Source organism: Pseudorca crassidens, chromosome 7 (assembly GCF_039906515.1).
Source record: "Pseudorca crassidens isolate mPseCra1 chromosome 7, mPseCra1.hap1, whole genome shotgun sequence".
In the NCBI taxonomy this organism is placed as follows: Eukaryota; Metazoa; Chordata; class Mammalia; order Artiodactyla; family Delphinidae; genus Pseudorca; species Pseudorca crassidens.
The window spans coordinates 68,295,324-68,323,153 of NC_090302.1; the positions used below are offsets into that span (position 1 = coordinate 68,295,324).

Below are 27,830 nucleotides of genomic sequence, written 5' to 3' on the forward strand. Positions count from 1 at the left end.
AAGGGCTTTCTCTAGTTGTGGCAAGGGGGAGCCACTCTTCATCGCGATGCACGGGCCTTCCACTGTCGCGGCCTCTCCTGTTGTGGGGCACGGGCTCCAGACGCGCAGGCTCAGTAGTTGTGGCTCACGGGCCCAGCTGCTCCGCGGTATGTGGGATCTTCCCAGGCCAGGGCTCAAACCCTTGTCCCCTGCATTGGCTGGTAGATTCTCAACCACTGCACCACCAGGGAGGCCCTGTTAATATGTATTTTGTATAACTTTGTCTTCTTTGGTTATGGTTTTTTATGCTCTGTCTGGTATCTATATATGAAATAGTTAATGACCCCTAAACTTACTTAGTTTACACAGTGTTTACATAAAGTTTTTTAACTATAGGGACAGACTCCTGATTGGATTAAGAGACTGGTTTAATTATGCTTATTACTAGTACCTTTATCTTTTCTGTTAGACTTTGAATAATTCATGATGAACTCATTTCGTTTGTTTAAATGTGAAGTTCGCTCTAGGAATTCTGTAACTCAAAAGAGAATGACATTTAAAAAATAGTATGAATTTTGTTCATTATGTGCATTTTGCTGAAAGGAAAGCACCGTAGCCCACTTCTGATAGTTTGATTATCCTTAACAGGGCCTTAGGCACATAATAGGATCATAGTTGCATTACAAATGAATCGATGCTGTAAACTTGTACTTCATACTAGGTAAAAGCTGACAAGATGATATCAAAACAAGCTTCTTGGGTTTCCCTGGTGGCGCAGTGGTTAAGAATCCGCCTGCCAATGCAGGGGACATGGGTTCAAGCCTTGGTCTGGAAAGATCCCACATGCCGCGGAGCAACTAAGCCTGTGTGCCACAACTACTGAGCCTGTGCTGTAGAGCCTGTGAGCCACAAGTGCTGAACCCACGTGCCACAACTACTGAAGCCCACCTCAATGAGAAGCCTGCGCACTGCAACGAAGAGTAGCCCCGGCTCGCCACAACTAGAGAAAGCCCATGCGCAGCAGTGAAGACCCAACGTGGCCATAAATAAATAAATTTATTATTATTTTTTAAAAACAAATATTTTTTTTAAAAAAACAGTCTTCTTCTACAGAATAACAATTTGATTATAAATCCAGCTGGGAAATGTGCCTGTTAATCACTTGTTAACTCAGGAGTATTTTAACTTAGTGAGTTAGGATAAAGCATTTTATTTAATTGATGTCTTTTTTTTTTTCTTCCTCTCTTCTAGGATATATAGAAGCAGCCATGATAGAAGACAAAGGGCCAAGAGTGACTGACTACTTTGTTGTGGCAGGTCTCGTTGATACATCTACTCTTTTGGATCAAGAAATAAATCGTTTAGATACTAAGTCTACTGGACCTAAAGCTCCAATTACAGATATTGCAGTTATTAACAAATCAGCTGGGGAAACAGTACCTGAGGGTTACACCTGTGTTGAAGCCACTCCGTCAGCTCTGCAGGCAAACTTGAACTACGGAAGTCTGAAAAGCCCAGAACTGTTCCTCTGTTATAAAAGAGGGAGAGATAAACCACCCCTTACTGACATTGGGTACGGTGACTTATTTTCTTTTGCTATAGTGAAGAGAATAAAATTTATTTAAGGTTCATGGCAATAGAAATTCAAAATCCTTGATAGTTCTATTATTATTTGTTACTTCAAAATCAAGTATAGTAAGATATATGTATCTCTGTCCATCCTTACTGAATTTCTCTGTATAGGATTGAGTCATTAGATTATTTCCTTTCAAAAGTATATTGAAATGAAGGCATTAGAGCCTGAAATGTGATTTCATTTCTGTTTGTACATATCAGATAAGCTTATTAATTAAACATAAAAGAGCAAAAAGCTATAATAAAAGACAGTATATTTTTAAGGAGCTAGTTGGGTTACGCGATGAGCTTTTGTGAAGCTCTGAACTCATTTAACAAAGGAACATTCCTGTTTTAAAAAATACAATTGGGACTTCCCTGGCAGTCCAGTGGTTAAGACTCCCTGCTTCCACTGCAGGGGGCACGGGTTTGATCCCTGGTTGGGGAGCTAAGATCCTGCATGCCGTGAGGCATGGCCACACACACACACAAAAGATGAAAAATACAATTGCACTGTGTGGTTTTTAATGCCAGGAGCAAAGCATTTACGGTTTAGAAGGAGTATAGTTGTTATGAGGTATTTAGTGTCTAGTCCACAGCCAATGAAGATCATTCTTCTGTGTAAAACTTTTTCTCCAAAAATGTCTATGTTGACTCTTCTTTATATAAGATGTGCTTTTAGAATACCTGTAATACTTTAGCATATATACATGTCATGTATTAAGCTCTTCTGCTCATTATAATTACCATCAGTTAGTACAAACATATGTATTTGAGAGCATCTTGGGAAATATTCAGGATCAATTTGTTCATTTATGCAAAACATGCAGTTGGAATTTTGATGGGTATTGCATTTAATCTGCATATCAATTTGGGGGGAGTATTGCCATCTTTACCATATTAAGTCTTCCAAACTATATGAGTTTTCTTTACATTTATTCAGGTCTTATTTCTTTTAGCACTGTTTTATGGGTTTTAGTGTACAAGTCTTTCACCTCCTTAATTAATTTTTAAAAATATTTATTTAATTTATTGGGTTGCGCTGGGTCTTAGTTGTGGCAGGTGGCCTCCTTAGTTGTGGCTCGCCCAGCTCCTTAGTTGTGGCATGCAGACTCTTAGTTGCAGCATGCATGTGGAATCTAGTTCCCTGACCAGGGATCAAACCCAGGCCCCCTGCATTGGGAGCACAGTCTTAACCACGGCACCACCAGAGAAGTCCCTCCTTAATTAATTTTATTAAATATTTCATTCTTTTGGATTCTGTTATAAACGGGATTATTTTCTTAATTTCTTGTTCGGATTGTTCTTTTTCGGATGTGTGGCAACACAGGTGGGTTTTATCAACTTCATGTGTTAATCTTATACCCTGCAATTTTGCTGAATTTGTTAGCTCTAATAGCTTTCTTGTGGATTTTGGGGGGACTTTTTATTGTATAGGATCATGTCATTTGCAAATAGAGATAGTTTTATTCCTTCCTTTGCACTTTGATTTATCCCCCGCAAACACGCCCCCCCTTGTCTTATTGCTCTGGCTAGAACTTAACAGTATAGTGTTGAATAGCAGTGGTGAAAGCAGGCATCCTTTTCTCATTCCTGATCATAGGTGGAAGGCTTTCAGTCTTTCACCATTGAGTATGATGTTAGCCATGGGTTTTTCATAAATGCTATTTATCATGTTAAGGAAGGTCCCTTCTATTGCTGGTTTTATGAGGGCTTTTACCATAAAAATGTGTTGGGTTTTGTCAATTGCCTCTTCTTTTTTAATTGATAACGATCATGTGGATTTTCCCTTCATTTTATTAATGTGATATATTACATCGTTTGCGTTTCTTAACATTGAGTCCCTCTTTTAATGTAACCATAATACCACACCTAAAAAATGATTAATTCTTGAATATCATCATATATCCAAATTACCCTGATTGCCCAACGAAATGTTTTTTTTTAAAGAGTTGGTTGCTGGTGGTTCTGTTCATAGTTGTTCTGATATTAAGAACGGTAGTGAGCTGCTACATTTGACCACCACTTGTTTTGCTCATCATTTCCTTTACTGTTCCAACAGAGCTCTGGTGAAATTGTCCCAAGGTCCTCATTATGTTCAAATTTCCAAAGCCAAAGGATGTTTTGCCCTTATCTTACTTTACTTTAACTCCTTTAGTATAGTACATATCACCCTATTTAGCGTCTACAATTTTCCTTCAAGTCAGTACAGTTGCAGTGGGGGTCATACAACTTTATAAGATTAGTGGACATAAGAGCCAGTTTAGAAAGGATGGAGCATGATTGGGAATTGGAGTTATAGAGGCTTCTTTTTGAAAGCGTGACTTGAAGGGAAAGAGAAGATAGTTATGGGCCTTGCTATTTTGTCATGGTCCAGTATTGTCCATAGGGCCTGTGAGTGTGTTAGAGAGTCAGAATCTCAGGCACTGCCCTAGATCTACTGAATCTGTATTTTAACGAAATCCCCAGCAGCAATGGTTTAGGATACCTGGAAGGTGAGGGGAAACAGAGTCCAGGGCTATTTTTTAACATTTCTCCCAGGAGAGAACCTTGAACATCTTTATATTGAAGGGAAGAAACCAATGGAGAAGGAAGGGTTGAAAATATAGGACTGGGAGGTTTTACTGTCAGTTCTTTTATTTTCTCTGTGGTTTTCTTAAGAAGATAGGTAATATCCATAATAGGATGGGTATAGGATAAAAGTTTGATAATATTCATGTCAGTTGAAGGGAAACCAGCCCCAGGGACTTACTTGTGTTCCAGCCCTCACTGTTCTCTCTGTTAGCCATCCTTTAAAGGTTATCTGTTCACATCCTCATCCCCAGACCTCCCACCATATAGTTGTAATTAAAAGGGTATAAGTCTCTGAAAGATTGTTGTTCCTTGTGATTCAGGGGCATAACTTAAAAATGATGACTTAGATAATCATACTTAGATGCTTTCAGGTTGCAAGCGGCTCTTTCATATATATCTTGCAGTTCCCTAAGGCTTCTAATTTCTGTTGACTGATCCAGGTTTGCTTGAGCGTGCGGTCGTCTTTTAGCTGATCATGGTGGTAAAGTTTCTCTCCAGATCAAATAATTGTTAATATCTGGTGATTTGGTCTTTTCTCCCCTCTTTCCCCTCAATTAAGCATACTAGTGAGGTTTGGAAAAACCTGTTAGCCAGTATAAAGACAGGTACCCATCTCATTCAACTAAATATGAAACAGAGTTGTCAAACTTTTGACCTTTTGGACTGTTTTATAAACAAGATGAGATATTTATAAAAATAACAGTTTTTTTTTCCCTGGAAAAGATGTTAAGTTACAATATGTAAGATCTGATATTCCCTCATAATTTCAAATACTCCATAAAGTGTAATTTAATCAGGTCACTATATTATTGTATATGTCAGATGTGTTTTTTGAGATAAAGAATCACAGACTATACAAAGTTTTTATCTTCCTTCACTTATCAGATTGATTGACTTTCATATGAATTTTTTTTTCCAGCACTTTTGGTTTTTGAAAAATTTCAAACATATGGAAAAGTTAACAGAATATTGTAATAAACACCAGCATCCTTTTCTCCTAAATGGTAAACTGTAGTATAATGAACAATATGCTGTCCATCTAGATTCAACAAATTAACATTTTCCAATATTTTTGTTAAACTGAAGCTATCATAACAATTCTCCTATGAATACTTCACCATGCATCCCTTAAGACATGTTCCTAATGACCATGGTATATAGAAAATTAATAATTCCATCATATTTTTCAGCATCCACTCCCTAGCCAAATATTTGCAGTCATCTCAAGAATGTTTGTTTACAGCTTAAAAAAAAAATCCAGGATCCTGTCGTGGCTCACCTGTTGTATTTGGTTATTGTACCTCTTTAGTCTGTTTATCTAGAACATTCCCCAACATTTTTCTGTGATATATAGGCATTTTGAAGAGTCTGGGCCACTTGTTTTATAGAATGCCCTACATTCTAGATTTATCTGATTGTTTCCTCGTCATTTAACTTGTTCCTTTATTGTCAGTATTTCCTGTAAACTGGTGTTAGGTTTAAAGTCTGGGTTAAATGTACATTAAATATTTTTGGCAAGAATACTTACAGGTAGCGCTAGCATCAGAAAAGCATGTAGTGACAGATTGTCCCATAATTAGTGATGCTAAGTTCAGTCACTTGGTTAAAATGGTTAATGGCTTGCTATCTATTGTAAAGGCATTTTTATTTTTTCTGTTATTTAAGTAATTTGTGGAGTTGTGGGCATTGTTTAAATATCTTGTCCCCTAACACCTTTTCACTTACTGTTTCCATTGGTCATTGCCTGAATTAGATCTTGTATGGGGGGATGTAAAATGAGACTTTTCTAACACTGTCATTTAAAAAATACATTTTTAATTGGCATTTTATCATAATGAAGAGCTTTCCTATTCTCTTGGCCTCATTTTTTTTTTTTTTTTTTTTTTTAAATACAACTTTATTTCCCTATTCCTTTTTTTTTTTTTTTGCGATACGTGGACCTCTCACTGTTGTGGCCTCTCCCGTTGTGGAGCACAGGCTCCGGACGCGCAGGCTCAGCGGCCATGGCTCACGGGCCCAGCTGCTCCACGGCATGTGGGATCTTCCCGGACTGGGGCACGAACCCGTGTGCCCCGCATCGGCAGGCGGACTCTCAACCACTGCGCCACCAGGGAAGCCCCATTTTTTTTTTTTTTAATGTGGTACTTGGGCCTCTCACTATTGTAGCCTCTCCCGTTGCGGAGCACAGGCTCCGGACGCGCAGGCTCAGCGGCCATGGCTTACGGGCCTAGCCGCTCCGCGGTACGTGGGATCTTCCCAGACTGGGGTGCAAACCCATGTCCCCTGCATCGGCAGGTGGACTCTCAACCACTGCGCCACCGGGGAAGCCCGTCATTTTTTTTTAATGAGACAGATTTTTAAATTTTCTTTGAGTATAATTGAGGAACTGAATTTTAATTTATTCCGTTTGATAAAAATCAATTGCAATCCTTATTCTTTTTGCCCAAATTGTCCCAGGTTTGGCCAGTGGGAGCCCTTTCCGGCTGACTGCTATGTCAATCAAAATTTGGAGCTATGTGTATTCATTGTTACTGAGGTGTCTATTTTTTATATAAATAAATATTTATATAAATCATGAGTTCATACTCATATTTCAACTTCAAATTTTAACATTAAAATCTTACTGAACTCATTTTGGATTGTATCTTGTTTCTCTTAGCTGAAAATCTTGGTTTCTAAATCATAAATACGTTACTTATTTATCTTATTTACATAAGGTAATCTCAAGTTATAGTATCAGTTTTACTACCAATAGTAATTCTGTTACTGAGTTCCTTGTCCCTAGAATAAAACCCATTAAACATTTACAGAGTACTGTGTTAAAAAATTATATGAAATAGTTTTTCTATGTGGTTATATTACCAATTTGCTATGCAGTTAGGTTCATTTGTTCCTTTTTGTGTTTCATTTGTTTTAAAATTCTTTTAATATGGAAAATATTGTTGCGGTTCAGAACACATAAAAAGATATATTTAGAGAAGTATTGCTTCAGTTTCTGTTTCCTCTACTCCTTTCTCTATACTTTCTGCCGTCCCCTCCCCTGTTGTTTTGTTTCTGATTTATCCTTTCAATGTGTGTTTTTACAGAAATAAACACATATGTGTGTATAGTTTTATTTCTTCCTCTTAAACAAAATGCAGATACTATGTATACTATTTTATACTCTGTTTTTTCCCCTAACACCATCTCCTGGGAACCACTCCATTTCTGAAAATGGAGATCTTTCTCACTCTTTTTTTTTTTTTTTTTAATAGCTTTGTAACACTTATTTGTGTGGATGTATCATACTTTATTCAGCCAGCCTCTATTGGTGGACATTTGGGTTCTTTCCTATCTTGTGCCCTTAAAGAATGCTTTGGTGAATAATGTTGTGCATATGTTGTTACATATTTGTGGAGTTATAATTTTCAGGTAGATCCTAGAAAGGAATTGCTGGGTTAAAAGATACATACATGCATAATTTTGTTAAATGTTACCAAGTTTCCCTCCATTGTGATTGTGCCATTTTATCCTACCATCATCACTGTATGTGAGTGCTTCTTTCCCCACAATGCCATCAACAAAGTATGTGATAAGATTTTTGAATTTTTGTCAGTCTCACAGGAGAGAAATGGTATGTCAGAATAATTTTAATGAGGTTAAGTATTTCTTCAGTGTTTAAGGACCGTTTTTTCTTTTGTGAACTGTTAATGTCTTTTGGCATTAACTGTTTGTTAATGTCTTTTTTAAAAACAGGTTTTTGATTAATTTATTCTTTTAAAATTCAGGATAGTGGTTTTCCTTAATGATATAGTGATTGGAAGGGAGAATAATGAGAACCATTGGTGATTGTCTGTTTTTTGGTCTGGAGCTGTTTATACCGGTTTGTACATTTTATGCCAATAAACCGAGCAATATGCTTAAGTAAAAAAATAAAATAAAATAAAAACAGGTTTTTGGTCTTCTTCTTGTTTTTTTTAAATGAGATTTTTATGTGTTAGGAAGATGAACTTTTTGTAAAAGAGTCATCAGATGTTTTCTCTAAGTTTATTAATTTGTCTTTTTTTTAAATTGAAGTATAGTTGACTTACACTGTTATGTTAATTTATAAGGTATACAGTGTAGTGATTGAATATTTATAGATTATACTCCATATAAAGTTATAAAATATTGATTATATTCCCTGTGCTGTACATTACAGCCTTGTAACTTATTACAAGTAGTTTATATCTCTTAATCCCTTTTACCTATTTTGCCCCTTCTCCATTCCTCTCCCCTTATAATTTGTCTTTTGACTTGGTTTACAGCGTTATTTTGTCATGTAAAGTTTATTTTATGAAGTTTATTTTCTTACTCTTTTCTTTTATTGCCTCTAGATTTTGAGTCATAGTTACATTTTTCCTACTGCTAAGTTTTCTTTTAGTATGTTTTCATTCTTTACATTTACATATGTGATCCACTGGGAGCCCTTATTGTGTATAGTGTGAACTACAGATAGAATTTTGTTTGTTTATTTTTCCCAAATGGCAATTTGCTTATTCAAGCACCGCTTATTAAATTAAAAAGTCCATCTTTCCCTCAGTGTATTGAGGTGTCACCTTTATCATATACTAGATTTCTGTTCATTGTTCTTTCTATTTACTCATTTGCCAATACTATTTTGATTTAAATATGGAGGCTATTATAGTGTTATATTTAGCTGGGCTTTAACAACTTCATTGAGCTATAATTCACATATCGTACAATTCAGCCATCTAAAGTGTACAGTTAAATGGTCTTTAGTATATTCACAGAGTTGTGTAGCCACAGTCCATTTTAGAACATTTTCATCACTCTGAAAAGAAACCTTATACCCTTAGCAGTCACTCTCCAATACTCTTTCCTACTCTCTAGTCCTAGGCAACTACTAAATTACTTTCTGTCTCTGTAGATATACCTGTTCTGGACATTTCATGTAAATGCAGTCATACTATATGTGGTCTTTTTTGTCTGGCTTTTTTCACTTAATATGTTTACAAGGTTCATCCATGTTGTACCATGTATCAGTACTTCTTTGTTTTTATTGATCCATGATATTGTTACATGGCTATACTACAATCTACATATCCATTTATTAGTTGATGGACATTTGATTGTTTCCACTTTTTGGCTGTTGTGGATAATGATGTTATAAGCATTTGTGTACCAGTGTTTGCATAGATGTGTTTTCTTTTCTCTTGTGTATATACTGAGAAGAATCTATGTTTATTTTTCCTCTTGGGTCATGTGGAAAATCTATGTTTAACCCATTGAGGAACTGTCAGACTGTTTTGCAGAGCTGTTGATTTCTACCAGCATTGTATGAGGATTCCAATTTTTCTGACACTTGTTATTATCTGCTTTTTTATTCTAGCCATTCCCATGAATGTGAAGTGGTATCTCATCGTGGTTTGATTTGTAGTTCCCTAATGGCTAATAGTATGTTCAAGATCTTTTTATGTGCTTTCGGACATTTGTATATCCTCTTTGGACAAATGTCTATTTAGATTCTTTGCCCATTAAAAACAAAGAAGGTGTTTTATTTTATTTTATTTTATTATTTATTTATGTTTTGCGGTACGCGGGCCTCTCACTGTTGTGGCCCCTCCCGTTGCGGAGCACAGGCTCTGGACGCGCAGGCTCAGCGGCCATGGCTCACGGGCCCAGCCGCTTCACGGCATGTGGGATCCTCCCGGACTGGGGCACGAACCCTTGTCCCCTGCCTCGGCAGGCGGACTCTCAACCACTGCGCCAACAGGGAAGCCCAGTCAGGGGATTTTTAAAGGTGAAATTTTGACAGGAATTATGAAGGTAAATTTTGTGAAAACACCTGAATACTAGATAAAACTTCTGAGAATTGACCTGAGGATGATTGTGGTATTGCCCCTTTTTTGTTTCATATGTTTCTTGTAATCAATAAAATCAAGTTGTTTGATCCTATTTACACTTCTAAAATTGTATTCTAGCTGTTGAAAAATAGTAGGAGATTTATAATTCCCAAAGTAATTATTTTAGTTTTGGTTTGCAGTTAACATTTGGGAAACAAAAGGGGAGACCAAAAAAAATTTATTTTGTTCTCAAGGAGAAAACTAGCCTTAACCTGACATATGTTAACTTATCTATTTATTTCTTCCCTCCCTGCCATGCAGAGTTTTATATGATGGGAAAGAAAGACTAATTCCAGGATGTGAAGTGATCCAAGCCACACCCTATGGTCGCTGTGCCAATGTCAACAATAGTTCAACTACTTCACAAAGAATCTTTATCACTTATCGAAGGGCTCCTCTAATTCGACCCCAGAATTCGTTGGCTGTAACTGATATCTGTGTTATCGTAACCAGTAAGGGAGAAACCCCTCCTCATACCTTCTGCAAAGTTGACAAAAACTTAAACTGCGGAATGGTAAGAATAAAGTTTCATTTCCAAAATTTCATATGAAAATTTAAAAAAATTTTTTTGGACTTCTCTTTATTATTGGGCTTATTATTTACTCTCAGTTTATATTGTCATGACTTTTTTATTACTTTTAGCTCTCTAATTTTTATGGTTCATAATAACTTAAAAAAATCCTTAGCTACCTGATGTTTTAGAATAATTTCATCCAGAAAATAGATGCTTAAAGTCAGGGATTTTTTTTTTTTTGATATGTACTAATACATTACACTAATATACAGGTTTTGTTAGCTTTTGGGTTTTAGTGGTGTCTTCAAGGACAATTACAGGGAGATTGGGTCAAGACACCCTTTATATTTATTTATTTTAAATATTGTAGTTTTCGTATTTATTTTAAAAGGGCTCTACTGAAGAAGAAAATGCAACATATACATTGGATTTATAGTTTTATGACACTAAAGTTTACTGTTGGGTTATGTTTATTTTGAAAAACAACTTAAAGGAAATTAATATTAGCTTAAATGAGGTATAGGCAGAGATGACCCATGCACCCAAGGCTATTAGTCAAGACAGGTTTGCCTCTGGAGATAATGACTTCATAGCATCTAGTGACCCCAGTCTTCCCTAGTTTGGGCTCAGCACCCACGTTTTGTGCTGTTTCTTTCAAATAGAGGCAGCCTCTGCATGATTACAGAATTGTAAAATTTTTGAAACAAGCTTTGCATCAGTTTAATTTTCGTGGCAATGTTTTTTTATTCCTTTTCTTCTAGTGTTTTCAGTTTCATGTTTTGCTATATCGTATACTATATATAGTCTGTTTGATAAACATGTTTTAAATAGACTTCCTTGAGGAAATAATCAAAATCTTTAGAAGACATTCAACAAAATCAATTTATTATCACTCTTTTGTCTTTTTTTTAAACCTAATTTATATTTTACAGTGGGGTTCCAGTGTGTTTCTGTGTTATAAGAAGTCTGTGCCTGCTTCTAATGCAATAGCATATAAAGCTGGTGAGTAAATGAGAAAAAAAAAGGTCTCTGTATTGTTGCACACTAACATTTGGTTAGAAGAGACAGTGTATGCTCCCTTATACAGTTTGTGGAATTGATCTATTCATAAATTGAATTATCTGTAACTTTAGCATGTAAAGGCATAAGTTTTCCTAAATACATTACATACTACAAGATACATTAGTATTACCCCCCACCAATAAAAATATACTGTTAATGGAAAATTTTATTCCAAACAAGCATTTGTGGAATAAACATTCAATTTTAGTCTACACTAATAGATTTAATAGTTGAGTGGAAAATATTTACTCTCTGACCTTTTATATTTTGGCAGTCAGAAAGGTGTCAAACTACATCTTTACTTCTTATATATTTCCTTCTCTTATCTCTGTGTGTCTGATTTGAAACCACATGTTACTTGCCATGAAAGGTGGAGTTGCTTCCTTTCTCCCTTGTTGCAAAGAATCAGCTATATGGAAGAGAGGAGGGCCTGAGAACCTTTTCTGCCATGAAGTGTTTGAGAAATCTATCGCCACATTCTTAACTGCACAGTAAAGTGTCAAGGGCTGTAAAGATTTAAGTGTGACCTCTTCATCCCACTGGTATGGTGGGATAAAAACTGAAAATACAGGTATGCTCCAGTTGTAAATAGAAGAGATACTGGAATACTTCTTTGTGAAAAGAAGCAGTGTCAATTACTTTTTATTGTGCACAATTTTTGGAATAAAGTTTTACTTCAGGGAAGTCAGGCAAATCCATATATGAGAAATCTTAATTGTCCTCATAAAGACATTCATACTAATGTATCAAACCATTTAATATAAAAATAAAGGCAACAATTAACAGTTATAAATTTCAGTATCACTTTAAAATGTAATACTGTTAATATTGCTGTAATGTGTTGATTATATATGATTTACTTAGAAGTTTTTTTTTCTTTTTGGTGGTGAGAAAGTGTCACTTAAAGAAAACGTATAGAAACAAGTTTTGTGAAGGTGTTCAGGTATTTGATATAAGACATATTTTAGAATAAAGAATTTTGTAGACTGAATTTGGACTCAAAATTCTGCTACTGACTTTCAAGTGTTTAAACTAGAGGTGGTCTGTGTATTAGAGATATTAGAGGCTAATGAATTGATGCCATGTAGCTACTTTATTCTAAAGGGTCTTTGTTATGCTTCTCAGAGTGCCCCCTGCTCCTGCTTCCTTGATCTCGCAAACTCTGTACAGAAACAAGAGTTTCTGTCTCATTTACTTTTCATGTTACATTCATTTTACACTGCTGCTCTCTCAAGAAAAGTTTAGGGGCTGTGATAATTTCTGCTGCCTTGGCATTATTTCATAACACTTGTCCCTTCCCTGAATTTTTTTTTCTCCCCACAGAAGACTAACTGAAATAGTTGATAAATTTCCCTGTATGTTTCTTGCATTCTCTAAGATGTTGGCAGTATGTAGGGAAAATACATTAAGATTAATGATCCTGTTGAATAGAGTTTTAACTAGTATATTTAATAGATTTTAATTTTACAGTGAACTTTAAGTCCATGGGTAAAAATAAATGGTAAATTTGTTATTTATTTTAATTACTGATATGGCAAGAGAAAAATTGATCTTGAAATTTCACACAAATATTTCTGTAGAATGTGCTATTAAAATATCCTATTAATATGTAATATGTAAAACATCCTATTAATATGTATCCTATTAATATGTAATTAGTAACTATTTAAAAGTAACTATTTAAAAAAAATTATCGGGAGTTCCCTGGCAGTCCAGTGGTTAGGACTTGGCGCTTTCACTGCCGTGAGCCCGGGTTCAATCCCTGGTCACGGAACTAAGATCCTGTAAGCCGTGTAGCACAGCCAAAGAATAAAAAATAAAAAAATAATAAATAGATAAATAAGTATCATTATGTCCTTTCTCCAATAGGTTTAATTTTTAGGTATCCAGAAGAGGACTATGAGTCATTTCCGCTCTCGGAATCTGTCCCTCTCTTCTGCCTTCCGATGGGAGCTACGATTGAATGTTGGGATCCCCAAAGCAAATACCCGCTTCCAGTTTTTTCAACTTTTGTCCTCACAGGCTCTTCTGCTGAAAAGGTATATTTTTTCCTCTTTTATTAAACCTATTTTGTCCATGTTTTTAACCCATAAAATGATTAATATAAGGTTAATGTGAATGTTAGGATTATTTGGACACAATACATTTCTGTTTACATTTGTACTTCAATGCCCAAAGTGAGAAGTCTACATGAAAATTGGGATCAGGATGCTGATACCCCTTGAGTGTCTATAGGAGCACATATAAAGTCTCTGGAGAGATACCCTCAAAACCCAGGCTTCAAGATGAGATGCTAGTGAAAGTTAGAACACATAGGTACCATAGGAAGAATCAACAAGACACAGAGCTGTATTACACCCTTAAGATATTGAAATGATAGAATAACAATATCAAAGATATTATAAATTGAATATATAATTGAAATTATTCAAGACCTAATAGAGGGGCTCAGAACATCAAGGAAAGAACAGGATATTTTGAAAAATGAGTAGACAGGTTGGAAAAAGAATCAAATGTCTAGAAATGAAAATATCCATAAAATTAAAAATGTAATGAATGGTTTAAACAGCAGATAAGTCATACATGAAGGAAGAATTAATGAAGTGGAAAATAGGTTATCTTGAAAGTGGCACAGGAATACATAAAATATAAAAGGAGTTTAAAAATGCAGAGGATAGAATCAGATGGACCAACAGATATTTAATGAACCCCAGAAAGAGAGACTAGAAAAGGGAGAGACAGCATTTTAAGAGCTAGTGGTTGATTGAGAGTTTTCCAATGTTGATGAAAAATTGAGTTTTTCAGGTTAAAGATACACTCTGAATCTTCAGCAGAAAAAAAATAAAAGTATAAAACCACCTGTTTTCATATTATAGTAAAATGATAGAATACCAAAGACAAAAACAACCAGAAGAGAAGACATACTTACTTATAAAGGTATAACTATTAATTGATGGCTAATTTCTCAACAACAACAGTTAGGGTCATAAGACAAATAATACATTAAAATTGAGGGAGTAAGTGAAGATAGTTTAAACAGTATGCAGAAAGCGCTAGCCATAAAAGAAAAGATGAATAATAGGACCTCACTGGAGTTAAGGACATCTGTTCATTCAAAGGTACCATTAAGAAGGTGGAAAAGCAGGCCCCAGGCTGGGAGAAAGTAATGTGATACTGTACGTGTTCCATAAGGGTCTTGTATTCAGAATATTTAAAGAACTTCTATATTGTCAGCAAGGATAAGAAATAACTCTGTGGCCCAACAGGTATACACCTGAGCATATCCCATGAGAAATGAGTATATATATTCTCCAAAACACATGTATATTTATATACTTTATTGGTAATAGCCAAAAATTCAAAACATGTATAAACAGTAATAATAACATAGAATGATAATTTAAAATAAAAGAGATGGCAAAAAAGCAATATTAGGAAATAAAAAGTAAATAAAACTACAGATCTAGTAGAAATTTAAAAATTGAAAACTTTCTTAGGAAGTTTGATAGAATAGCCAATTTTATTGAAATGTGTAACTAACCAAGGCTGACTCTTGTGGAGCAAACAAAAATACATCTGTGTCCTCATTCTCCAGTCTTCAAGTTTACAGCCACTGTACTGAAGACAATAATTAAGGTTAAGTATCCAGCAGTGTCTGGAACATAGTAAAGTACTCACTAAATGGAAGGCCAGTACTATATTGACTGGATTGCTTACAAGTAAGCTAACTGTTTAGCTTAATAATCATTTATAGTTTCTTCCTTTGAAAGCAATAAATATAAATGAATATTTTAATATCTTCAAACACTTAAGCATTACCAAAGTTACTTTGACCAGTAGAGAACAACAAATCCTCATTGTGATGCTTTTGACATATTGCTTGTTAAGAACCCCAGAGATGACTTTGAAATAATTGTATCTGAGAGTGTTATTTGTATCTGTAAAGATAAGGGTTAATGTGATATAACAGACACACATATATATGACATATATACATACACATATGTATATAGTGACTAAACAGTTAAAAGATTTATAAAAGTATCACTTAGCCATTTCTAGAGCGTTTTCATCACTCTAAACAGAAGTTTCTTCCACTCCTATCCTATGTCTCTCTTTTCTACTATGTCTCTACCAATTTGTCTATTCTAGGTAGCACATATAAATGGAATCATATAATATTTGTCTTTTTGTGTCTGGCTTATTTCACTTAGCGTAATGTTATCAAGGTTCATCCATGTTGCAGTATTTATCAGAATTTGAGTCCTTGTTAAGGATGAATAATATTCTCTTGAGTGTATATATAGTCAGCCCACCATATCCAGGGATGCCCAACCTGTGGATCCGGAGGGCCGACTGTACTACATCATTTTATATAAGGGACTTGAGCATTCATGGATCTTGGTATCCGCTGGGGGTCCTGGAATCAACCCCCCTCGAATACTGAGGGATGACTATACTACATTTTGTTTATCTGTTCGTCTGTTGATGGACATTTGGGTTGTTTCTATCTTTTGGTTATTGTGAATAATGCTGTTATGAGCACTGGTGTACAAGTATTTGTTTGAGTCCCTGCTTTCAATTCTTTTGGGTATATACCTAGGAGTGAAATTGCTGGATCATAGGATAATTGTTTAACTTTTGGAGGAGCTGCCAAACTGTTTTCCCCCATAGCTGCACCATTTTACATTCCCATCAACAATGTTTGAGATTTTTTTTTTCATTTACCTGTCATATGCACTCTAAGCAAATACTTCTTTTGGAAAAAGAGAAAAAGAGAAATTAATTTTTAAAAACACTCAAATTTTACAATGGAATTTTTTTACTCTGTAGGTATATGGAGCTGCCATCCAGTTTTATGAACCTTACTCTCGAGAACTTCTAACAGAAAAACAGCTTATGCAGCTGGGCCTGTTGACACCTGTGGAGAGAAAAATGGTCTCCAAATCCATCAATTCAAACAAATGCATTTGTTTACTCTCACACTGGCCTTTTTTTGAAGCTTTTAGAAAATTTCTCATGTTTATCTACAAACTTTCTGTGTCTGGACCACATCCTCTTCCCATTGAAAAGTATGTATAATGATTTGAAGGATGTCTGGTGAAAAAATTGGATGTATATATGTACATTTCATTGTTTACCTGACTTCAAGCATCAGAGTTGAAAGGGAAGGAGAGTCACAGTCATTCTACTTTTTGCTTGCTCCCTTCTTCACCTGAATCATTGACTCTGAATTTAAAATTGAGGAGTGGTGGTGAGGATGACCAGATAAAAATCTTCTGAGAATTCAGCTGAGGAAGAAACATATATATACATTATATTGTATGTGTTCTTCCTACTCATTCTTAAATAACCAAGAGAAAAATAGCTGTTGTTGCACACACACCCCAACTATCCAAATGACCATTGCAAGTTAAACATCTCTAAACTGATGTAGAAATTAATGGTGTTAATTGATGTTAATTGATTAATTGATGTTAAAAGTAAGGTTTTGGTTTTAGCATTGATAGAACTCTACATGCTTTCCCTTTGATTTGTAATTCTCTTCATCATGGAAATGTTTTGTAAGCAAGAAAAATAGATGTGGAACCACTGTCTTTTTAAAACCACATCTTTTCTGACTTCTAGTGGCATTTTGACTTGTTTATTATAGTAAATAACTCATGTATCCTGCTAACAAAGCAAGTCAAGATCTTTGGTGGAAATGTGTTATACTGTGTGTAAACAGATTTTTCTTAAACTTTGCAAAATTTCACATTATAGCAAAAAGATTATCAGTGAAGCATACTAGTTTAGTGGATAAGAGGGGGCCAGTTACCTGTAGGTTTTAAAGTAATGCTGCTCAAAAATCAACTTTATAAAATAGTAAAAGTACTATGCAGAAACACATCAAAATTTGGTGTAGCAATATGGTTTCAGCTTTCTTGTTGTATTACTGGAATGACAGTCTAATGGTTCATAATTCTAGATTTAACTTTCAGCTGTCAGATTAACTTAAAATTGATTGGAGTAAATTTAATGTTAATAATAAGTTAGCAGCCTTTTGAAAAATTAAGGTTCTATGAAATTTGTGAAAAAAAAATCAGTGTATATCATCAATTCTTTTTTTTCAGTTGAAGTAATACTTTGCATTTAGTGGCTCCTAAGAGCTCAAAACTTTGGAAAGACTTGAGTTATTATGTATAGGTGGAGAAATAGGACAAGTGATTTGCCCGAAGTTATAGTGTAAGAACTATATTAATTTAATTAATATTATTAGATTGAATTCTGTATTAGTTTTGATTCATTATATCACAGTTAGTTGCTCCCCATACTGATACTGATAACCAGGGCAATAAATGTTAGCTTCTTTCATGAAAACTATATTCATGTTATTCTTATTTTCCTGGTGATAATAGGGTATATTAATCTGGACTTTTAATCAGGAAATACATTTTGCATTTTAGAAGTTGCATTCGACTCATAGTGGAATGAGTACATTTATTTACACCAAGTAAATGTATTTATTTATTTAGCTTAAGTTTTAGGTAAGTGGCTTTGTCAGGTCCAGGATGATGAAGAATGGTATTTAAGATCTGTTCAAATCCATGAAGCATTTTAGAAAAGTAATTATCTTTATTTCAAAAATTTTTTCTAGGCACATTTCACACTTTATGCAAAACATCCCTTTTCCTTCACCACAAAGACCAAGAATCCTGGTACAGGTAATAAAAAACAGTATGTCTGAAGGGAGTGCTGCATATGTTCATTCCAGTCATTGCAGTGTGGGGGCTATGGCCCTTTTGGTTTGAGGCGGAGCAAGATGCATCCATGAAATCCTTGAATTCTCTGTATTTTATATCTTTAGCTAATATTCTTTGGTACTGTTTTTTTGAATTTTGGGTATACAGAATTGGAATAATTACAATACTTGGTTCATGACATCATCATTGGTTCATGTGTGGCCTTTATGTAGCCGACTTTACTAATGTAAAACCCAAAATTATGTTGAGGGCATGTTTTTAACATTCGAGTGATTAATAGATATCAAATGTGAAATTGGTTATGGTTGGAAGGCGGAAGTGAAGCAGTCTATAATAGTGTTGTTAAAGGACCAGTTTCTTTTTATTTCCAGTCAGTGGCAGACCTATATAAGTATATAGCTTGTGACGTAAGCAGCTTACCATATGAGATCAGTATAGACGTGAACAGGTCTATTCCCTGTCCAAAGACATGAGTTCACTGATAATGTACTTGGATATGAGAGCAGTGTCAGAGTGCCATGAAAGTTTCTAAATTGCTTTCTATTTATATACTGTTCTTCCTGGACCAATAACAGTTTGCAGACTGATCTATAGAGGCAAGCTATTTAAACATTTTTTTCTAAGATGGTTATTAACATTATATGTGTTAGTCAAATATTGTTAATCTTGAATGTATTTCAGTTCAGCAAATATTAATATATATTAAGCAATTGCCAAATAGAGAGTAAATAAATTGGAGGCTTTTAAAAAGCAGTTATTCCATAATTTTTAAACAGCTGTATTTTAATCAGTTAACTGAATCAAAATTCAGTTGAATTAACCATTTAATTTTAAAGAACTATATACTTCTAAGTAAATAACAGCTATTGTTTTATGTTTTAGTACATGTTTCCAAAACTGTTTCAGTCTGCCTATTAAAACTGTTTTCCATTTTACCCTTGATCTAAATATTTAGGTTTCAAAATTGGCTTGGTTAATTTATCATTTTTTTTCTTTTTTTAAGCTATCAGTCCATGATGCGTTAATATTTTCACAACCAGTTTCTACACCTTTACCACTAAGGTAATTAATGGTATATAAAATAATACATTTGTTCACTTGGAGCAGAATGCTTTAAAATATTTTAAGGGTTAGTATAATAGAGTTGTGTTATCTTTACAAACTAAGAATAGCCTTAATGTTTCTAACTTTGATAGCTGGGGCCATTCAGCATTTTAAAAATGGAACACTTAAAGAAAGTTACAAGATTGAATGTGGGGAATACCTCCCTTTTCCTCTCATCTCCCTTCCGCATATCCAGTTGCTTACTAAATGTTCAAGGTGAACTGATTTTACCTCCTAAAATGTCTTGAATCTATTGGCTTCTCTTCATCTGTGTCACTAGTCCAGGCTAGCATGATCTTTTACCTGGACTACTTCATTATGAGCCTCTTAATTGGCACTGTTTTGGTCTTGTCTTTCAGTTTTTTATCCACACTGTAGCCAGTGTTTCCTTCTGAGAATGCAAATATAAAATTGTTGGAGAATGCAAATATTTTTACTTTGGGCATAATCTCTTGTTGTTTTCATCCCTTCCTCTAATATGCTTTAGTCACAGTAGGTTTATTTCAATTTCTTGAACATGACAATTGCTTTTCCTTGCTTCAGGACCTTTGCAAATGTTGTCTCCCCACCAACCCCTACCTTCTTTCTTTAGAGCGCAGCTCAAATGGCTGTTCTTTAGGAAAATCTTTCCGATAAATGCCCTTGTTGCCAAAGGATGAGTTTGAATCATTCTCCTATACCATCTTATTAAATTTGCTACTTTTCAGTGATAACTAAATCAGGACTTGAAATTAATATTAGATTTTCAATTTATTAATATTTAGGAAATAATTTAATAAGCAAATCTTAGCACCTTTTGGTGAAACAGTTCATAATCACCTCTTTTTCTCTCCTTTTCTAGTGGAGCCAACTTTAGCACCTTGTTAATGAATCTGGGTCCTGAGACTTGTGCAACACTGCTGCTCTTTGTTTTACTTGAGAGCAAGATTTTGCTGCATTCTCTTAGGCCAGCTGTGTTGACTGGAGTAGCTGAAGCTGTTGTAGCTGTAAGTATAGAATTTTCTTTTTAGTGCAGAATTCTTGACAGAGAATTTTTACTCTAAAGGGAAATTTCCTTCAACCAAAGCTTTGAAATTACCACTAAATGTTTAACATAAATGTAGTAGGATGGCAAAGAGAAATACTAAATATAAAGAAAAAAAGTGATTTCTATTGAGAGAATTTCAATTTCTAATTTTTCATATTTTAGAGTTCTTCAGAGAATCTATATGATTACATAATAATAGAACTTGTGAATGAAACTTACTTTATTAAATGAGAAGCTCTGGTCAATTTCAGCTGCCCTAAAATTGTGGACATGAATTACATGATTAATTTCTCCCAATTTTAACTTTTAATCATTGTGAGCCAGTAATGTATAGGAAAATCTAGGTGATTGTGAAATTGGATAATGTACAGATGTTTAGCTATTGTGAAAAGCATAAATAAAAGTTAAATCAAGTCCTGTTTTAAAACCTCTTGATGGCTTCCCATTGCAATTAGAAGGAGGTCTGATCATGTAGGGCTTTATAGGTCATAATATAGAATTTTGGATGTTCTATTTCTCTAACTCTAGTTTCCATTATTTGTTTAATTTAAAATAGCTGACTCTCCTCTCTTCCCTTCCCCATTTTACTCTCATGGAAGTAAGGACCTTTTTTAGGTCTCTTTTTTACTCCTGTGTCCTCAGCATTTATCACAGTTAAATAGCATGGAGTAAACACTCAATAAATACTTGTTAAATCAACAAATGGGGTATGTCTCCAAGTTATTAATCTGGTCAGAGAAATGCTGCTAGGACTGAAAACAGTAATAACCATTTGAGATGGTTTATGGGGGGCAAAGATCCTAATTATGTACTAATTTTCCAAGCCTCCACAGTTACATGTAAAAGCAGAAGTTGTTATAACATGAAAATATTTGTTAATGAACTGACCAGTTTTAGAAAGTTCCCACTCAAATATTTCTTCCTATAAAACTTTAGGGATTATCCATGCCCCTCTGTCTGAATCTCTGTGGCCCAGTCTCTTGCAATGTGAAATCGGAAATCTTATTAAAATGCAAGATTGCATGAAATTTATGTAACCGATGTTGGAGAACAGCCTGAATTGCTTGCAAAACTATTGATAAATGAGGATTTGATAGTAAGGCAAATTACCATTTAAAGAGGAGAAAATTAAAAAGAATCCTGACAGTTTAAATTCCTCAAAAGGAGAGTGATTTGAATATCAAAGAATATTGAAGGGTTAATGGAGCCCCATAGCAAAAATTGATGGAACCAATGGGTATTCTTGTAAAATTGACATTGTTTATGATTGTGTGCAAAAGTCGAAGGTGAAGACAAGGGTGTCATATTTTGTTGTCCAGTAGTTTTATTCTGAAATTTCTTATGTAGTTAGAGGTGTAACGTACCTTTTGTTGAATGGTAGATAGTCAGTTTTCCCTGGAGGAAATCTGAAGTCCTTGCAAGGTCCTTTGCGAGTAGTTCTATCCCTCTGCTCTCTGATACCATTTTCTGCTTCTCTCCCTCTTGCTCACTCTGCTCCAGCCACGCTGGCCTCTTTGCTACCCCTGGCACATACTAGGCAGTCCCCACACCTTAAGGCCTTTGCTCTAGCTGTTCCTTTTCTTCGAAGCGCTCTTCTCCTAGATATCCCCTTGACTAAAACCCTCACCTCCTTCAAGTTTCAGCTCAGTGTCACTTTCTTAATGAAGCCTATCCTGTTTGGCCTATTTAATAATACAGCCTGCTTTCCCCCTCTCCTCTCTCATGTTCTAAACTCTCATCGCCTTTACTTTGCTTTACTTTTTCTTTTTTTCGTAGCACTTAGCGCTCTCTCACATGGTATATATTTTATTTATTATGTCTTCTTTTTGTTTTCTCTCTTCCTGCTAGACTAGGTGTTGGCAAACTGTGGCCTGTGAGTCAAATCCTGGCTGCCACTTGTTTTTGTAAATAAAATTTTACTGGAACATAGGCCATTTATTTACATAATGCCTATGACTGCTTTCATACGTGAAGACAGAGTTAAGTATTTGTGACAGAGACAGTGTGGCTTGCAAGGCATAAAATATTCTTATCTTTTACAGAAAAAGTTTGCTGGCTCTTATGCTACACTGTACATTTCATGAGGGCAGGATCTTTGTTTCATTCACTGTTACAGCCCCATCATCTAGAACAGTTCTTGGTACATATTAAGTGCTCAATTACTAGAAAGTAAATAAATGACTGAAGACAGAATTCCAATTCTGTATAACCATCTGGAATAACTGGCAGAGGTAGTAAATGCTATAGGTAATTATTTGGGGTGAGTACTGATGGGTAAGGTAAGAATTGAACTAGATCTTGAAATATGGCAAGGATTTTTGTAGTAGAGGAAAGATTTTGTCATCAGTGATTAAAATTTTAATATTGATTATTAAAATTTTAATTTTTTTTTTTTTACTTATCAAAACTTGTCTTTTTTCCGTTTTAAAAAGAACACATTGATACAATTAAGGTAGAGCTTTATAAAGGAAAGCTGGTAAAGATTGTTGAGGTATGTTTTATATTGACTAATATTTTTAAGATGCCAAGATTCACTGAAGTTGGATAATATTATGTTTATTTGGGCAGTTACAAAATTTTTTTGGTTGAAATTTTTAGTTGACTATTACTGTTCCCAAGAGAATCATTTAAATTTTTTTAGTTCTTGGTGTTCTTAGTTGGATTTTAGTCAAAGGTTATCTTGAAAATTAACAGATGGATGAAATGCGTCAGAGTTAAAGATCATGAGTTTGTTTTATAAAATTTTGGGCTATTTTTTCTCCTCTTTCACTTTCTCCATAAAATGGGAATGTGGATTTTCTATAGGCATTAGAAGAATTAACATGCAAAGAGCTGTTAGCATTTTAATTGTGCTTATGATCATTGTCATTCTTGAAGATTTTAATCACATTGGTTCATAGTATTGCCTAGCAGTGTTTTATAGTCATTTAGTTTTTGGAATGAAGTTTAATATAGTCATTTAGTTTTTGGAATGAAACTAGACTTAAATGCTCTGTAATGGTCTCTTTCAGTAGTATTAGTTAATTACTAATTCTCATTGCAAATTTAAAACTTGGTTAATTTTTTAAAACTTTTTTCCCAGATGATCTTTCCATTCCAGTGGCAATGCCCATATATTCCCCTTTGTCCTCTTTCACTGGCAGCCGTGCTTAGTGCACCTTTACCATTTATAGTTGGAGTTGACTCAAGGTATTTTGATCTTCATGACCCACCACAAGATGTTGTTTGCATTGACTTGGATACAAACATGTTATATATGTAAGTTGATTCTTTTTATATTATCTTCATTTATATTTTTCCCCACATGTAGTTATAGCTCATTGAAAGCATATACAAATATGCTACTTTTAAAAGTTGGTAATAAGTCTTCAGATTCAATGCAATGATTCTCAATCAGGACAGGTATCAGAATCCTGGAATGTTGTGTGATTTGAAAAAGATTGTGTTCAACATTATAATAGTTTATATTGGATAATAATGTTAACAGTAGGCAGGAGATATTTATGTTTATCAGAAGAGAATATGGATTATTAAAAAAAAAAGGTTAAAAACACTGCTTTCAGAGCTCAAGAGATGATACGCTATCTAGGTTTAGTTCAAAATCCGTGTGTAAGCTCTTAAAAAATGGGTTTACCTGTTTGAGTTTAGTCACGATATAGGGTAATATGCTGTTTTCTTAGTTGTCAAGATTTGAATTTTATAGGGATTACAGAGAAATTGATATTAAAAATCAGTCAGAGTTTGTGTTTACTGGAGGTGATAAATATGTATAGCAGTGGTGTAACTGAGGGTTCAGAGAGTAGAGCACCACACTAATAAAAGAAGATTCATCCATCCAGTTCTAGGTGGATGTTTAGGAGCGCCCTCTGCAGCCCCGTCCTCACAAAAACAACAAACAACGTGGGTAAAGGGCAGTAAGTATTGAAACTTCCCTAGTATTAGTGCCAAATTCCAGGTCCTGGAGTGCTTTTATTCTTTACTGTTTGATACTGGCAGAAAATGAATAGAGTAAGAATTTGGGATGAGACCTCGATGGTTACAGCAGTAGAATTGGTTGGGAAAATAGCCTTGAGTGAACCAGAAGAATAACTTAAGGAAGGAAGAAAACATTTAATGTACCTTAAAAAATAATTTTGAAATGGATCTACCATTGTATTTTGAAAACTGTGTAATTGTGGTAGCTCTTTACTATGTTTGTTTGTTTATTTATTTGGGTTTTCAGTACTTTAAAAAAATCGAAGTATAGTTGATTTATAATATTGTACTATTTTCAGGTACACAGCATAGTGATTCAGTATTTTTACAGATTATATTCCAATAAAAGTTATTAAAAGGTAATGGCAATAATTCCCTGTGCTGTGCAGTATATCCTTGTTGCTTATTTATTTTATACATAGTAGTTTGTATCTCTTAATCCTATACCCCTATCTTGCCCCTCCCCGCTTTCCTCTCTTCACTGGTAACCATTAGTTTGTTTTCTGTATCTGTGAGTCTGTTTCTGTTTTGCTGTACTCATTTTTTTTTATATTTTAGATTCTACATATAAGTGATATCACACAGTATTTATCTTTCTCTGCCTAATTTCACTAAGCATAATATTCTCTAGGTCCATCCATGATGCTGCAAATGGCAGAATTTCATTCTTTTTTATGGTCGAGTACTATTTTATTGTATATATATATATATATATATAATCTTTATTCATTCATCTGTTGATGGACACTTGGGTTGCTTCCATGTCTTGGCAATTGTAAATCGTGCTGCTATGAACAATCAGGTGCATGTATCTTTTCGAATTAGTGCTTTCATTTTTTCTGGATATATTATATACCCAGGAGTGGAATTGCTGGATCATATGGTAGTTCTATTTTTAGTTTTTTGAGGAACCTCCGTACTGTTTTCCATAGTGGCTGCACCAGTTTACATTTCCACCAACAGTGTATTAGGGTTCCCTTTTCTCCATATCCTCGCCAACGTTTAGTTTTTGTTGTCTTTTTGCTGAGAGCCATTCTGACAGGTGTGAGGTGATATTTCACCGTTGTTTTGATTTGCATTTCTGTAGTAACTAGTGATGTTGAGCATCTTTTCATGTGCCTGTTAGCCATCTGTATGCCTTCTTTGGAAAAATGTATTTTCAGGTTTTCTGCCCATTTTTTGATTGTATTGTTTGCTTTTTTGATAATGAGTTATATGAGCTGTTTGGATGTTTTGGATATTAACCCCTTGTTGGTCGCATCATTTGCAAATATTTTCTCCGATTCCATAGGTTGTCTTTTTGATTTGTTGATGGCTTCCTTTGCTGTGCAAAAGCTTTTAAATTTAATTAGGTCCATTTGTTAATTTTTGCTTTTATTTATTTTGCCTTAGGGGACAGATCCAAAAAATACTGCTATGATTTATGTTAAAGAGTGTCTTGCCTATGTTCTCTTCTAGGAGTTTTATGGTTTCAGATCGTCTATTTAGGTCTTTAATCCATTTTGAGTTTATTTTTGTATATGGTGTGAGGGAATGTTCTAATCTTATTGTTTTACCTGTAGCTGTCCAGTTTTCCCAGCACCACTTATTGAAAAAACTGTCTTTTCTCCATTGTATATTCTTGCTTCCTTTGTCATAGATTAATTGATTGTAGGTGCGTGGGTTTATTTCTGGGCTCTCTGTTTAGTTCAGTTGATCTATGTGTCTGTGTTTTGCCAGACACAAAACATGCTGTTGCTGTTTTGATTACTGTAACTTTGTAGTATAGTCTGAAGTCTGGGATGGTGATACCTCCAGCTTTGTTCTTTTTCCTCAGGATTGCTTTTGTAATTTGTGGTCTTTTGTGGTTCTTTATGAATTTTAGGATTATTTGTTCTATTGCTGTGAAAAATGTCATGAGTATTTTGATAGGGATTGCATGATTGCTTGGGGAGGTATTGGTCATTTTAACAATATTAATTCTTACAATTCCAGAAGAGCAAGGGGTATCTTTGCATTTCTTTGTACCATCTTCACTTTCCTTCATCTGAGTTTTCAGAGTGTAGGTCTTTCACCTTCTTGGTTAAGTTTATTCCTGGGTATTTTATTCTTTTTGATACAATTTCAAATGGGATTTTTTTTTTTTTTACTCTCCCTTTCTGATAGTTCATTATTATTGTAGAGAAAAGCAACAGATTTCTATATATTAATCTTGTATCCTGCAACTTTGCTGAATTCGTTTATTAGTTCTAATAGTTTTTGTGTGGTGACTTTAGGGTTTTCTTCATTTTTTAAAAAAATTGAAGTATAGTTGATTTACAGCTCTACAGCCAAGTGACTCAGTTATACACATACAGACATTCTTTTTTTGTGTTCTTTTCCACTGTTGTTTATCACAGGATGTTGAATATAGTTCCCTGTGCTATACAATAGGACTTGTTGTTTATCTGTTCTAAATGTAATAGTTTGTGTCTGCCAACCCCAAACTCCCAGTCCTTCCTCTCCCTCCCCTCTTGGCAACCACAAATCTGTTCTCTGTGTCTAGGAGTGTGTTTCTGTTTTGTAGATAAGTTCATTTGTGTCATGTTTTAGATTCTAGAGTTTTCTATGTAAAGTATCATGTCATCTCTAAATAGTAACAGTTTGACTTCTTCCCTTCCAATTTGGATGCTTAATTTAACGGGAAGGCTTTCAGCTTTTCACCATTGAGTATGATGTTAGCTGTGCATTTGTCACATATGGTCTTTATTATGTTGAGATATGTTCTCTCTGTACCCACTTTGATGAGAATTTTTATGATGAATGGATGTTGAATTTTGTCAATTGCTTTTTGAGTGTCTGTTGAGATGATCATGTGTTTTTTGTCTTTCCTTTTGTTAATGTGGTGTATCACATTGATTTTACATATTTTGAACCATCCTTGTGTCCCTGGAATAAGTCCAACTTTATCATGTGTATGATCCTTTTTATATATTGTTGGATTTGGTTTGCTAATATTTTGATGAGGATTTTTGCATCTATATTCATCAAAGATACTGGCCTGTAATTGTCTTTTTTTGTAGTGTTTTTGGTTTTAGTACCAGGGTAAAGGTGGCCTTGTAGAATGAATTTGGGAGTGTTTCATCCTCTTTAATAATTTGGAATAGTTTTAGAAGGGTAGGTATTAGCTCTTTGTTATATGTTTGGTAGAATTCCCCTGTGAAGCAGTCTGGTTCTGGACTTTGTTGGCTGGGAGGTTTTTTTTTATTACAAATTCAATTTTACTGCTAGTGATTGGTTTGTTCAAAGTGTCTGTTTCTTCTTGATTCATTCTTGGCAAGTTTTGTATTTAGAAGTTTATCCATTTCTTCTAGGTTGCCCAATTTGTTGGCATA

General features: G+C 34.5%; 1 protein-coding gene across 3 annotated transcripts in view; it reads left to right on the forward strand.

The window, feature by feature from the left end:
* Positions 1–27,830, forward strand: part of DENND4C (DENN domain containing 4C) — a 128,511-nt gene that overhangs the window by 31,116 nt on the left and 69,565 nt on the right. For all 3 annotated transcript variants that reach the window (XM_067744482.1, XM_067744481.1, XM_067744483.1), the window contains exons 2-10: positions 1,231–1,552; positions 10,314–10,566; positions 11,499–11,568; positions 13,498–13,667; positions 16,462–16,700; positions 18,266–18,332; positions 19,375–19,433; positions 20,317–20,461; positions 23,585–23,760. In XM_067744482.1, the coding sequence (XP_067600583.1) occupies positions 1,248–1,552; positions 10,314–10,566; positions 11,499–11,568; positions 13,498–13,667; positions 16,462–16,700; positions 18,266–18,332; positions 19,375–19,433; positions 20,317–20,461; positions 23,585–23,760 (1,484 nt within the window). In that variant the 5' untranslated portion in view covers positions 1,231–1,247. The remainder of the gene's footprint in view (positions 1–1,230; positions 1,553–10,313; positions 10,567–11,498; positions 11,569–13,497; positions 13,668–16,461; positions 16,701–18,265; positions 18,333–19,374; positions 19,434–20,316; positions 20,462–23,584; positions 23,761–27,830) is intronic.